This window comes from Drosophila busckii, chromosome 3L (genome assembly GCF_011750605.1).
Source record: "Drosophila busckii strain San Diego stock center, stock number 13000-0081.31 chromosome 3L, ASM1175060v1, whole genome shotgun sequence".
Taxonomy (NCBI): domain Eukaryota; kingdom Metazoa; phylum Arthropoda; class Insecta; order Diptera; family Drosophilidae; genus Drosophila; species Drosophila busckii.
The window spans coordinates 10,010,499-10,024,859 of NC_046606.1; the positions used below are offsets into that span (position 1 = coordinate 10,010,499).

General features: G+C 41.5%; 4 protein-coding genes across 5 annotated transcripts; 1 reads left to right on the forward strand and 3 right to left on the reverse strand.

Annotated features, from left to right (window-relative positions):
• Positions 1–981: 981 nt before the first annotated feature.
• On the reverse strand, positions 982–3,631 carry LOC108599742 (protein tipE). 2 transcript variants are annotated; one of them, XM_017986752.2, is made up of 5 exons: positions 3,081–3,630; positions 2,826–3,021; positions 2,598–2,771; positions 2,300–2,536; positions 982–1,100 (listed from the first exon to the last, which is right to left on the reverse strand). In XM_017986752.2, the coding sequence occupies exons 1-5, from the start codon at positions 3,322–3,324 to the stop codon at positions 1,055–1,057; spliced, it is 897 nt and encodes a 298-aa protein (XP_017842241.1). In that variant the 5' UTR covers positions 3,325–3,630; the 3' UTR covers positions 982–1,054. The 2 variants fall into 2 exon arrangements, with proteins under 2 accessions (XP_017842241.1, XP_017842240.1); XM_017986751.2 differs by having other exon boundaries at positions 1,008–1,893; positions 3,081–3,631.
• Positions 3,632–3,723: 92 nt separating this feature from the next.
• Positions 3,724–7,018, reverse strand: LOC108599741. The gene is made up of 2 exons (XM_017986750.2): positions 4,619–7,018; positions 3,724–4,349 (listed from the first exon to the last, which is right to left on the reverse strand). The coding sequence occupies exon 1, from the start codon at positions 5,973–5,975 to the stop codon at positions 4,629–4,631; it is 1,347 nt and encodes a 448-aa protein (XP_017842239.1). The 5' UTR covers positions 5,976–7,018; the 3' UTR covers positions 3,724–4,349; positions 4,619–4,628.
• Positions 7,019–7,108: 90 nt separating this feature from the next.
• On the reverse strand, positions 7,109–7,668 carry LOC108599743 (V-type proton ATPase subunit e). The gene has a single exon (XM_017986753.2). The coding sequence runs from the start codon at positions 7,552–7,554 to the stop codon at positions 7,297–7,299; it is 258 nt and encodes an 85-aa protein (XP_017842242.1). The 5' UTR covers positions 7,555–7,668; the 3' UTR covers positions 7,109–7,296.
• A 1,258-nt stretch (positions 7,669–8,926) lies between these two features.
• LOC108599740 (protein tipE) lies at positions 8,927–13,660 on the forward strand. Its single transcript, XM_017986749.1, has 3 exons — positions 8,927–9,102; positions 10,121–12,685; positions 13,008–13,660. Exons 2-3 carry the CDS (start codon positions 11,376–11,378, stop codon positions 13,069–13,071), a joined length of 1,374 nt encoding a protein of 457 aa, XP_017842238.1. The 5' UTR covers positions 8,927–9,102; positions 10,121–11,375; the 3' UTR covers positions 13,072–13,660.
• The last annotated feature ends 701 nt before the right edge of the window (positions 13,661–14,361 follow it).

The following is a 14,361-nucleotide window of genomic DNA, read 5'->3' on the forward strand; positions in this document are numbered from 1 at the left end:
TGCTCGATTTTTTTTTATTTATTTATTTTCGGTTTTGTTGTTGTTATGTGTAATTGTTCATTAATTAGGCCGTTAGCTTGTTAAATTTGTTTATTGATAAAGACACGTTAAGTAAAAAATTTTTAATCATTTTGCATTCAAATAGTTTGTTTGTATGATTTAAAAAATTCTCATAAGCAACGTGCGTGTTATATCGGTTCTGCTATTAAGCTATATATATATATACTTTTATATATATTGTATATACTTGTTATATTAATCCATTATATTTGTCATTGTTTTTTTTTTTACAATTAAGATTTAAAAACTATTTCAAAATGTCAAAGTGTGTGTTCGATTTTTGTTGATGATTGCTATTTTCGGTTTTTTGGTTCAGCTTTTAATGGTTTTCAAAAGTGTACGATTATATGAACAAATGCCTGCTGGATCTGGATCAGACAGACATATAATAATACCTAAGCTGCTGATCGATAATCCGGGCAGGCGGTTCAGTTAATTGTATGCCTAGGTATACAATTTATTTGATTTGTTTACGAATTTTATATAATAAATTTTATTATATTTTATGACTACTATCACAATTTTTTGAAAACAAGCATTTTGTTGGTTGTATTTGTTTTTTTTTTAGTATTATTATTGTTATGTACGTGTGAGATCTTGAGTATTAATAATGCTCTCGCTATAATGAAGGCGGAGCATTGCTTATAATGCCAAAAGCGAGCGAAAGTCAAATAAAAGCTATGAGAAATCAACTAAAGTACACTATATAGTAGCAAATTTGTTGTAGTTATAGTATATTGTAATAAAAGAGTTTTAACAAATTCTTTGTATATAGAAAAGTTAGTCAATTTCGAATGCTCCGCTATTTAATACACATACTATGTATCTATGCTTTCCTATATAGTAATGGCAGATGGCAATTTTAATAATATTATATTATAAGCTATATTTGTGTGTATGTGTGTTTGGTGTGTGTGTGTGTGTGTGTGTTTTGGTACAGACTACAGTTTAAATTTGCTATTTGCTTAAGAAGTTGGTTTAACTAATTTGTTTGCTAGTATTCCATTTCATCATCTTCGTCACTGTGACACAGAAGTTTGCTAAAAGAATTGATTGGGAACAAAGTTCATAATCGTCTCTAGGCGTATACTTAAGTAAAAGCAATAACAATTAGTTATACATAAATAAATACTTGAGTTAATTCCAGGCTCTAAACATGGCAAAAAGCAATCATTAGTTGTAAACATATCTAAAGGACATGCTAAAATAAAACTAGAAAAACGTTGCTAAAGTCATGCTAAGTAAAAATTGTAATAAGTATATTTTGAAAAAGAAAACCTTTAAGGTTAGTTAGATGAGGGTATGACTAACTAGTGCGAGTTACAAGTGCAGTATTTTAAATAACGGTACTTGACAGTACAAAAATGTATATATATTGTATATTTTGTTTAAGTGAGAAATATTGAGATTTTATTTGTGCTAACTTTAATTCATAAATAGTCTTTTCTGACATTTCAAATGGTTCCCTGTTTAGCCCACGAGGTGCTAAATACTAGAGTACTATATAGTAGATATATTTATATATTAAATGGCAGCTTAAAACTGAGACCGGCTTAGGCGTGACTGCGCTTACAAAAACAATTTGATAAGGACACTTTAGAGTTTTAGATTTTGGTGTGAGGTGAGCGTGCTCAAGTTTAAAGTTATAAATATTCATTATAGCTAACAACAATGTTTGGTTATCCATCACTTGCACTTGAAACTAGCTCTGGGGATTTGTTATGTTTTTATAAGGGGGTAATCAAAATTCAGGCACTGTCGCATTTGATTTGATTTCAAAATACATTCAAAGATATGGATTTTTCCGTATTACATTTCATGCAGTTAACGATCCTGAAAATAATGTTACAAGAGAAAATGAACACAGTTGTCTGTCTATGTGGCAATGGAACATAAAACTTGTACAAACTTAATATAAATACAATTTAATTAACTTAAGCGGGAGCACAGGCCAATTGTTTTTTTTTGAATTTTATGGGGATTTTTGCATAACATTTACGATACAATTACGATATGATATATGATTAAATTTGTTTACAATCTCAATACAAGGCACAATGAATTTTTATCATAAAATATGTTTACAAGTGTGTGGGTGTGTCTGAATGTGTGTGTGTGTGTTAGGTTTGTTTATACTACGCAGGGCAGAGCAGTTTGATATAATATATGTTTAACAATTACAAAAATAACAATAAACAAGACTGCGCTGCTCATCAATGTACACAAAATGAAAACTCACTCTTCCTTGGTTGGGAACTTTTCAGCATAGACGCGCGAGGATTTGTTGCACGCCTTCTCACAGCATGGGCAGTACCAGTAGCTCAGGACGCCAATAGAGATGGCGAAGAGCACATTTGGTATGATGAGCGAGAGCACCAAATGGTACAGATTGTTTTCCCAGGAGTAGCGCCCAATGACTACCTCTGGATAGGCGCGACTATAGAAGCAGGGAAAAGGCTCACCAATGTGCGAGAAGCTTCACCAATTAAACAGAAATGTTAATTAACTTGTTAGTTAGTTGTAGCTGCTGAGCTTACCCATATTGTCTGGCAAAGATGCTGCAATTTGTCGTGGGCGGATAGCCACAGCCTTCTGAGTTAATCAGAAACTTTGTATAGCTAACATCCCAGTTGACACGCTCCAAGTCTCGAGGATTGCGCTCCCATTCGCTGTAGGGTATGCGCGTATAGTTGACATACAACTGATGGCACCTGCGCAATATCAAAGCTGAGTTAATTGTTTGTTTCAATTGTCTGTCGTCTTACTTTGTGAGTGATGAGGTGCAGCCTTCGCGACAGCTGCTCCAGCTGCAGTTCTTGATGCCCTCCGCATAGATGTGATCTATAACAACGCAGGTGACCGGCACTGGATCATAGTCGGCTATGATTGTTGAAATGGCAGGATCCACAACGAAGGGTATCAGGAATAGAAATGTGAACACCGACAGTATGGCAGTCGTACCTGCAACAAAGACAGTTGGTTAGCTATGATGTTAATTAAAGACTGGATTTGGTTGCTACCAAGGCACACGGAGGTGTAGAATTTTGCCTTCTCAAGTATGGTATCGATTTCGATCTCCTCGCGCTTAGCCTTAATCGCATCCACGCAGCCGCTGCCGGGCCGCACTGGTCCATGTGATTGGCACGAGGAACGTCCCGAGCGGCTGCTGCTCAGGCTCATCTTGCTGGCCGAGAGCGTCTCCGCCGACAGCGTTGGACTCGTCGGCATCGATGTGGTAGTTGTTAGCGTGGAGCTTTTCTTCATTGTCAGTTCTTAGCTGCGGTTTTTTGTATGTTTGTGTGTATGTGTGTGTGCGTGTGTGTTTTGTATTTAATTTCTTTTTTAGTATCACTAAAAGCTTTATAAATGAACACTGCTAACTTTTGCTGCTTTCTAAGCCTACAACAATAAACAACTTTAAAGCGAGTGCACTCGCTAACTTTTCTCTCGCTGTCTCTCTCTCGTTCTCTTACTCTTACACAAAAATGCCTAATTTTAAATATTCTTTTCAAATTTTTGTTGCTTAGCTCATTTAATTTTTTAGCCGAAATGTTTTGTCTTTAGTCTAAGTCTTTGTTTTTAGCTTTAAAATTGCAATTGTATTATTTTTGTAATTATTATTTGTTATCTAAATGTATTTTAACTACTTATTTTTGTTGTTGCTTTATTTAGTACGTTTGTAGTTGTTTTTAAATCGTTTTTCATTTTGTCTTTTTTTTTTTTAGTTTTGATCACGCATCCCTCCAAGCCATTTGACCATTGTTGAATTTAATTGCCTGCTTTTCTAAGGGCTAATATCGATGTATGTGTGTGTGTGTGTAAGTGTAGTTGTGTGCGTGCTGTGATTTATGTATGCATGTATGTGTGAGTGCAATTAACTGTGCTGTAAACTTAATTAAATAATCAATCAACCTTTGCTGCACTGCGCCCAATACCTTAACCCCCCCCCGCACTAAGTCTTTAAGCTTATCCAAAAATATACAAATTATACTAATATTGTCGTTTTTTCGAAAAATTTCACGTGCCTGGCATGTGTTTAAACAGTTAATTCAGTGTTTAGCCTCAGTAGTGTCCTTGCAAGCCTCTCAGTTGTCCGTGTACGTGTCTGTGTGCGTGTGTGTGTGAGTTTGTGTGCGTGTGTGTGTGGGTGGTCGCTTGTTAGAAGTTCTCGATGGAAGGATTACAAAGAGTTGTGAGTGGTGGTGGTGGTGTTTGTGCCCAACTCCATTACTGCAAAGCGAAGACGCCAGTCTGATGCACCGGACTGTCTTCCTGGAGCAGAGGAATGCCTGCAAAAATAAATCAGAAATTCAGTTAGTCTTAGTCTTAGCCGCTATGCAAAGCATTTTGCTAAAAAGTGTTGACTACTAGGGACTAGGGCGATTTGTTATAGCTCGCGGCTAACTCTATAGCTTGGTAGGACTGACTAGCTAAACTTAAGCAGAGCTTGGTCAAAAGTTGTTTACCACTAGTTGAAGTCATTAGAGCAGCCACTTTAGACACTGAAAAACGTTTTAGTATTTTGGCGCATGCTGGATTGAATTGAACGCTAGCTTACGTGACGGATCTCATAGCGCCATGACCTCGTCGCCACCGCCACCACCCATGTCGCCGTTGGTGGGCGCGCCGACGTTGCTCTTGGACAGTATGGTGTCCGTATCGACGCAGCCCTTGAAACGCATCTTGGCATCGTCGCCCACATAGACGGTTTTCTGGCAGAGCAACAGCACCGAGCAGGAGACGACAAACAGCACGGACGGCACCACTGAGGCGAACACAAACTGGCGATAGGTCACCTCCAGATCGAAGCGTGCCACCACCACATCCTTCTTCGTGGGCGAGTAGAAGCAGGGAAATCGAGCACGTGCATTATGATCGCTGCCGTCGCGCCCAAAGTCCTTGAGAAACTCTTTGCACTCGTCCATGAGCGTGTTGACGCAGCCCTCCAAATTTATCATCAGCTTGGACTCATTCGATATGGTCAAATCAACATCTGGCGGCGCTATCTCCGGCACTGGCGTCGCCACCGACACATGCAAATGACTGAGATATGTAAAATTGGTGAGATCGCTGAGCATGTTGTGCTCCAGCGTGGAGCCATTGATGCAGTCCACTGCATCCACGCGATCCGAGGTGTGCTTGATGAAGTAACACGAAGTCATGGCCACATTGTCGCTGGACTCATTCCACACCTCCTCCATCGTCTCGGCATTGATGGCATTCTGGCATTGAGATAGATACACCTTGTCCCCGCTGAGCACCACCACGTTCTTGTTGCGAGTGGGTATGTCCACGCAGCGCCTGTCGCAGTTGTAGGGCGTGCGTATTTTGCGGCAGGTGCCACGACTGCAGCTGAACAGGCCGCTTATGTCCATGCAGTTGATTTTGCCGCGTCGCCCGGAGCACTTGACGGGCGCATCGCTGTTGTGGAAGACGCACTCGAAGGCATCGGTTATGTTCAGGCATTGCCCGGCAGTGCAGTTGAACGTGCCCGTGAGATTCTTGCACTCATCGTTGATGCAGCGCGCCTTGTCTGCGCGATCCTGGTCGATGCCGTAACAAGTCTTATTTGCTGAATTCGTGCAGTTCTGGAAGCTGAGATTTGTGCCATTGCTGCGCAAATTCACATAGATTTGTATGCAGGCGCCGGAGGTTTTGCTCAGACACCACTCGCCGCAGCTGCCCCACTCGCAGTTGTCCTTGTTCACAGCGCGCGTGGTGGTGCACATGACGGGCGTGGGATCAATGCCGCTCTTGAAGGCACGCGTGGAGGGCATATAGATGGCTACAGTTAGATAGACCAAGGCCACGGAGCTGAGCACAAGTGTCATCTGACAGATGCAAATGGTGCCGCAAATGCGGTTATCCTGCGGCGGCACTACCAGCTCTTCCTCGGGTACTTTCTTCTTGCCCATGACGTTGGCGTTGTACTTTTAGGCAATTACCAGGCTAGGATTGTTCTATTATTCCAAAGCTAATCCCTCGCGTGTAAACCAATTAGCAGCGCATCTTGCCAGTCTATCGATTTGTATATATATATGTGTGTGTGTACGTATGTGTGCTGCTTCTCTTTCACTCGCCGTTACGCTATCGCTGCCCACGCAATCCCTGCGCCGTTCACGTTGTTATATAACGTAATTTGACTTGTGCGTAGCGCTATGACGAGATTATGGCCAATTCGCATACAAAATTCCACAAGCTGTGCACGTTGTGCTGCTGCTGCTGCTGCCTCGGACTTGTCACCTATATATGCTCATAGACGTGCCTAGGGCTTATCGATTTTTAAGTTGTGTGCACACACAATTAAACTTGATAGTTTTCACTGCAAGCTGGCCGATGGTTGATGGCGAAAACGTAACTTTGATTTGCTTCAACTTTCAATTGTAGATTTTTACAACATAATTTAATTTTATTTGCTATTAATGTTGCAAGCTGCCGTCGCTTTAACTGCTCTAGCAAATTTTCACACTTTGGCCAAGGCTGCTCCTAGCAATGCCTTCTATTTGGCTTCGCACACTTTTCGCACTGCGAATGAATTTTTATTGCTGCTGCCTCAGTGCAGCCCAGTCGCTCGGCTCTGCTTCGTTCTCATCCTGACCGCCGACAACATGCCGCCACTTGTCACTCTCCCACTTCTGGCTTACTCTGCTCTTCGTATATGAGTGAGCGTGTGTGTGTGTGTAAATCAGAGCGCTGCGCGCGCACTCTCATTGCAAAATCAATAGTTCCGTATTCACGTTTTGGCAGCTTCATTCTCCTCTCTCCCCACTGTTACTCTCATTGCAGTTCCCCCATTTAGCCTAAGCGACGTGCTCGCTGGTTTCATTGATTAAGCTTTGCGTGACCGACGAGTGCAAGTGCACTCACCCACACACGCCCTCTCCCTTGCTCTGTTACAAATAGCACTCAGTACGCCCCACATTTGTAACAAATTCAGGGCACAGGGGCAGGGACAGGGTCGTCGCCACGCGATGACGTCGTCCTCGACTTTTTAAACATGCACATGAGCGCTTATACGAACATACATAAATATTATATTTATATTGCTGCACGGGAATGCACAAAGCTATTTAACAATTTTAACAATAAAATTACATACATATATCATTATTGTAGTGTGTATACAGTATACAGAGTGGCTTGACTAACGGAGATTTGCACATAGGAGATTAATACGGTTAAGTAAGGCTTCATAATTGATTGTCTCGGTTGTAAGCCGCCTGCGCATACGCACTCTTAGGCATCCTTCAGACCACCATCCCATGCCCTGGCGATTAAAGCCAAAAATTGCCTGTTCAATCTGGGTCCAATCAGTGGATTCATTTGTGCCAAATAACAGCAAAGCCAAAAGAGCCAGCAGCAGCCAGCTGTCAGCATAAGAATGCACTGAATCAGCTTTTGTTGTGGACCGCGCGGTGTCATTATGGGTCCGCCAATGCCAACGGCGGCCCATAGAGCGGTGAAGAACAATATTGGAAGTACGGCGGCGCCCATGATCGACTCTAAGAAGTGAGCGTTGGGGGTGTTTCTTCTAAAAGTTTACTTAAATAGTCTTTGTTTTGTTTTCGCTATAAAAGAAAGTTCAGCTGAACTGGTGACTAAAGGGAACTAGTTACTTTCGTCGAGATCACAAAGCGAAGTTAGCTGCGCTTAGAAACGCAAGTTGGCAGCGCCAACAACGAACTAACGTGGCTGCCAACTTGTTGTAATATTTTCGAATGATATTTGGCGCTTATATATATAGTTTAATGTTAATAAACAGTGATGTACATAATGTACAATTTATTTAACTTTGAAGCTATGAAAACGCATGAATTACATTTATATATTTTACTTTTGTACACTCACAAGCTCAATAGAAAACGGCACAACTGCTATTGTTGCAGTCAATTTAGTGAATACTTAAGCTAACTATTGAAAAACGAATTTAAAGTGACACTACACAAGCCCTTGAATAATCAATGACAAGTATTATTGAGTGAAAGTACTTTGTATATTTGTTGATTGGGTGGCCATTCGACAGCTTGTAAGGACACTTTTTGAAGGCGCTTTGTCCTTTAAGTATGCAACACTTTTTCTTTATAGATAATTTCAATGCTATTAAGCATTTGTTGTTTAAATATATTACTCACATGAACAAATTGTGGATGTTTCGTTCCAAAAATATAGGTTTATTTACGTACGCACAGCAATACACGCGAGTTTGGGGCACACGCACACACACACATATTACAGCCACAAACACATACACACATTCACAGATAGTTGGGGCACATGTATTTGCATCGCATTGGCTGCCAGCAAAGTTTCATAATGTTGAAATGCAGCAGTCTTTAGGTAACGATTTTTATTATATTTATATTGCTTAACGCGTTTAGCTGTTAACTTTTTTCCACTTGTTTCGCAATAAATACATAAGGCAGCAAAGATTTGATTTAAATGAATTTTTTTCTGACTTTTTATCGTGTTCTTACAATAAGAACGAACCGAGAAAATTCCAAACAGATGAATGTGTGTCGTGCACGGACCCGCGGCTTACATTTCCCTGCTGTTTACACCAATTCTGACGTTTCACAAGCTCAAGCTCTCGACTACGCTGCGAGAGATTGCTTAGGACAGGCGCATGCGTGTGCTGTCTTTACGTCATCCACGCTTTGGGCGAGCTTTCGCTAGCCAGGCACAACGTGCTGCTCAGTGCCTAAGCGAATCAATGTCGACTTCTAAGACGCCCTACACTCTAGTTGGGCTGATAGTTTAATCAACGAAACGTAAATGCCGAACCTATTGGTAGCGCAGCAAAAGCTCTGGCCGCGCACGTTGATGGAGCTGCCAAAGCTGCAGCGTCGACAGTGGCAGTCCTTTCGGTGAAGAGTTCAGCCGTTGTGATTGTTGTTCTGCTCGCCCGTTCGCAGTCGCCGTCGCCTTTTTGTCGGTCGTCGAGGTTCCTGCGAAAATGACAAAATGTGGATCTTGTGTGTGTGTGTGTTTTTTTTATTTTGAACTTTTGACCCGTACGCAAGCAGGTCATAAAAATGATTAACGGTATAAATGAGCCGAATTATTTTGTTTGTTGTTTGTCCAGTTGCGCGACAATCAAACCAACACACTCTCCCGCAAACTGGCGTTTGATTGAAAATGCGTAATCGTAACCTGAACCTTGAGTAAACACACACACAGATGCATATACAGTAGGTGTATGTATGTGTGTGTATGTGTATGAAAACAGACAACACTCGCGTGTAACGGGGCGTATTGTGGGCCAGTCTCTACGTCACTGGAGACACATGGGAGCGTAGTTTTAATGTCTTGTTGCAACAACAAGCACGTCTTTGCTCATGTCATAATAATAGAGTTATTTGTATATATTTAAAGCAGCAGCAGCAGCAATTGCCTGATTTTAGGCCCAGTTGGCATCACAAAACAAATGAAAAATCGTTTCGTGCAAAGCACGAGGAGGTCGCTAAGGCGCCCGCACGCCATAGCTTCAACCAAAAAGGGGGCCTGGGTAGGTTAGAGCGGAGCCAGTTGCCTATGCCGCATAATTTCGAATGGGGCTAGCTCCCTACTGTCGCTCAATGTATGCGTGTGTGTCTGTGTGTGTGTGAGCTTGCATGTGCACGTGTATGTGTGTGAGCGTGCCAAATGAATTGAAAATTACATGCGGCTCCAATTCAACGCCCAATTGGGCTGCAGCCAACTTCACTGAAGGAGTTTATTATTTAAACATGCCGCTCTCGTCGCCCATGTGAGCTCATTGTCGCCAGCTAGTGCTTTTTTTGTAGCTCTATGTTAGCCTTGCATGGTGCCCTACAGGCTTCGATTGGGCGGCTTATTTCCGTTTCGTAATACTCCAGGACACGAGAGCGTCGCCCTTTCACTTGCAACCCCCTCGCCCCACTGCCGCAATACAACAAGCTAACAATATTTAAAGGCATTCAAAGTTGAGGTTACATAAATATAAAAATAGCACTTGAACTAAAAAAGAAAAGTTTTAGTTTTTTGAAAACGCATTTTACAATCATTAACGCGCCGCTACTGTAATTAACCTAAACCAAAACAGTGCTTGACAAAGTTTATTTAAATGCACGTGGGCTACATGAATAGTGTAAACCGGAGCAAAGGACAAGTGTGAAGAGCAAATAGCATAGCGCCCAAGTAAAATAAAAATAAATGTGTATACAAATACGGAGAAAACAAAAGCAAAGCAAAGCAACAAAACAGTGTCCGTCCAGCTTACTTATTTTTAAACAAAAGCAACAAAAGAGTAAATGAACTAAATACCAAAGTTAAATAGCTGCAGCAGCAAAACCAACAACAACAGCAACAACAACAACAAGAGCAATAACAACAGTTGCGCCAACGAGTGAGACCGTTGCTCAAAATTGGCCATTGGCAGGCCACAGACACGCACACACATACAGTCACACACACATATAACGAAATGCGCTGCCTTTTGCCGCAGTCATAAAATAATCAAGCAAAGACAGAAAGCTTTGACAAGCAGAGGCAGCAGCAGGAGCAGCAGTCAAGCAGATTTGTGAGCGTAGGTACAAATTGTTGTCGTCATATGTGTGGTGTATGCTGCTGCTGACGAAACATCTCCGCTGGGACGCATAAAGCAATTAGCAAAGGTTGTCAGAGGACGACAACGGAGCGAGCACGCCGGGACAGGAGAGCGGGAGAGCGACGCACGCTGGCCAGGATTTGTATGAGGATGAAATGCGTGATGTGGTCGCATCCCTGGGATATATTTAGCCTAATTGCGCGACAGGCAACGCACACACTCAGCAGCAGCATCAGCAACAGCAACAGCAGGCATGAAGCTCCTGCCCATCGCCTGCAGGACACGCTGTGAGAGATAACGGAGATGGAGAAGGCAAAGCGCAACAACAAACGTAACAACAACAACAACAGCAACAAAAAGCAAGCAAAGGCTAGAAACGAAACTCGACTCTCCCTGTGATATAACTGCACCGTAGTTGTAATCGTTATATATTTAAAATTTAGCTATTAATTATCGGAAAACGTTACGCGATCAATAGCTTAAAATAATATTAAGTTCAGCACAAGCAAGGGCAAACCAAAAGCCCAAAGGATATATACTATATATAGTTAATATATTTATAACTATAACTACACCTGCTGCCTCCCACATAACATTGCTGCTCCAATTTTTTGATTACCTCTGCTTGCCTCCGCCTCCGCCGCAGTCGCAGTCACAGTCGCAGTCGCCGCAGCTGAAGCCAGACCCTGCGCCATTTTAGTCGTCGACCAATCATTACACCACTAAGTGCTCCAATTAGCCAGCCAACAGCATGGGAGATGAGGCAGACAAACGCACCACCAAGGAGAAACTGCTCTTCTATACGACGGCATTCTTTATACTCCTTGGCACATTCAGTTTGTTTGCGTTTCTCTTTCTTGTGCCTTTTGTGATCGAGCCGGCCTTTACCACCATCTTCATGCAGTTCGAGGAGGTGCCAGCGCTCTGCGAGACCTACGACACAGAGATCTACTACGGTGCCAAGAACTGTTCGTGGTCATCGTGTCGTGAGGGCTGCACCAAGGATATCTACACCTGCACGCAGATACGGGTTAACTATCGACTGAATCTGTATAATTTTACGGACGAGTTCAATTTTACAGAGTACCACATAAACCTGAAGGAGGCGGAACGTTTTATACCGCCCGTTAAACGCACGGATCGCTATGAACGTGCGCTCAGGGATTACGAGTATGATAATTTAGGTGGCAGCGATGGCACCGCCTTAGATTTAGATGTGGATAGCACGGGCTCTATGGTTGGTGGGCGCTTCGAGCAGTTAAATTTTGGCGATGCCGATGGCTCCAATGGTTTTCTCATTGAGGATTCCGATGATGGACACGCCGCGAACACGCTGCTCAACGAGCGCCGTCCCTTTGATGAGATCTCGGAGCTTAACGAGGGACTCATGGGCAATAACTCCATCTACTTTTATGTGGGTGCGCGGCTGTTTCCCAATGTCAAGGGCTGTGGCTATCCGCCCATGCTCAACTGCACCATTTGGCTGCGGCGCTACACTAAGATTGGCATCAAGTTTCCCTGCTACTACTCCAAGGTGGATCCCAGCCTGGTCATCAGTGATCTGGACTATTGGCAGAACACACTAAATCTGGTGTACTCCATGGCCATACCCATACCCTCGTTCATCATCTCGGTCATCTATCTGACATATGCGTACTTTAAGATCTACAACGAGGACGAGGAGACGGCGCCGCTGGATAAAAATGCCGAGGACATTGATGGCATCGATGATGACATTGATGCTGTCGATGACAGCGATGGCGCCGTGCTGGCCGACAATGCCGCCGGCAGCCAAATTGTCAACATGGATTCCATGACAAACGACAGCTGCTTGGAAGGTGTGCTGCCAAACGGCGGCCCCGGCATGACCAGATGCATATCGCAGGGTGGTTCAATTACCACATCTGGGCATTATATAGCCCAATCTCCAGCGGGCTCTCAAATGACGCCCAATTCGGAAATAAATTCATTTGGCCATCAGCTGAAAGTGCAAATGGCTGATGAATTATCCAGGGATTCTTTAGAGAACGGCGTTATCTCTACGTCGAACTCAGTGCAAGGGTAAGGTTTAAGCGTGTCCAAAAAAATTGCATTTTCTTCAACTAAGTTAAGATATAAAGCAACACTACTTACTATTTGCAATTTAACTAATTAATTAAGTCTTCAAATAATGCACAGATGCACGTTGGCGCGTTGGCATCAATGCTGAGAGAACAATCAGCCTGAAAGTAGTTTAACTCTTATGTCAGCTGCTTACCTGTAGTCAAAGATACAAGAAAATAATATATAATATAATTATTAAACTGCGGGAAAGTTAGTTTATACATACAAATAAACTTTTGATACTTCTAACAAATTCTAATCGATTGCGGTTTTTTTGCAGAAACTTGAGCAAGACGATGACGACGAGTATCTCAACTCCACCTGGGCCGACAGCGGCAGTCTGAAACGTCAGGCGCATGGTCTGGAGAATGTTAGATTCCGATTCGGAAAATGAACCGCTGCTGGAGTCCTAATACAGCTCGCCCAAATAGTTGAATATGGACACAAAATACAGCGGACGGTTCACGGAGTGCAGCGACAAAATTAAAACAACAACAACATCAACAACGGAGCAAGCAACTAAAAACCCCAAGTATTTCTAACCAAAACAATCGACAACAATGCATAAGAATGCGTACCGAACCTGAATACCTTTGGAGCTGTTAGAGACATTTAAATCTATAGATTATATTTAAACTAAATACTCTCACTCACTAATACACACTCACTCGGCCACACAAATAGACATTTTTTCAATCACAGTCACCAATATTCTGCTAGTTGGAAAGATTATTTCATATAAGCTTAACACACATTCAAAATTACAATACACGCATTAGTTTAACTAAATATACAAAATGATATGATATATTATATTATATACATACATTTACGATATGCTACACATACATTCATATTTAGGGACACAGAGAATGCCGCTTCACGCAAGGACACTCTTGGGGAGAGAAAGAGAGTGTTAGTGTTACTTTAATTGGTACAAATACAATAACAGCAACTGCAACAAGAATACCAACAACAAGCAAATAAAAGAAAAACATTAAATACTATATACATACCTAAAGCAAATTATAATACTTATACACATACAACATACATATACAAATATTTACTTGAATTATTTTTCTATTCGCAAAAATCGCAGCCGTCTCAAACGGCTCGCGTACCAGAAAGCAAAAGCAAGAAAACGTAAAGCAAAGCTAAGCAAAATATAAATATAATAATAATAATGTTATTATAATATGCGCAATTTATTTACAAATCGATAAATTAGAGAGCGCTAAGGATTTTAGATATGGTAATGCCGAATAAAGTGCTACATATGCCTCGAAAGTGTAAACAGATGCATTGATTAATTAACTTAACTTTAAACTACAAAAAGCTATGCGATAAAACCAAAAATACACAAGTCAAAGCCTAAGTATATACATATATATATAGATATATATTTAAAATACGTTTAACTTATACATAATATTAATAAAAATTGTTATCCTTCTAATTATTGCGGATAAAAACTCACAGCTTTAACTAAACGGAAACAGAGGCATAAGATTTTTCTTCTACATAATAATTTTATTAAGATTATTAAATGATAATGATATTTATAGGTCCTACAACTGGTTCAAGCTATTCAATTAAAACTTATAAATAATTATGCATTAAAATCATAATAA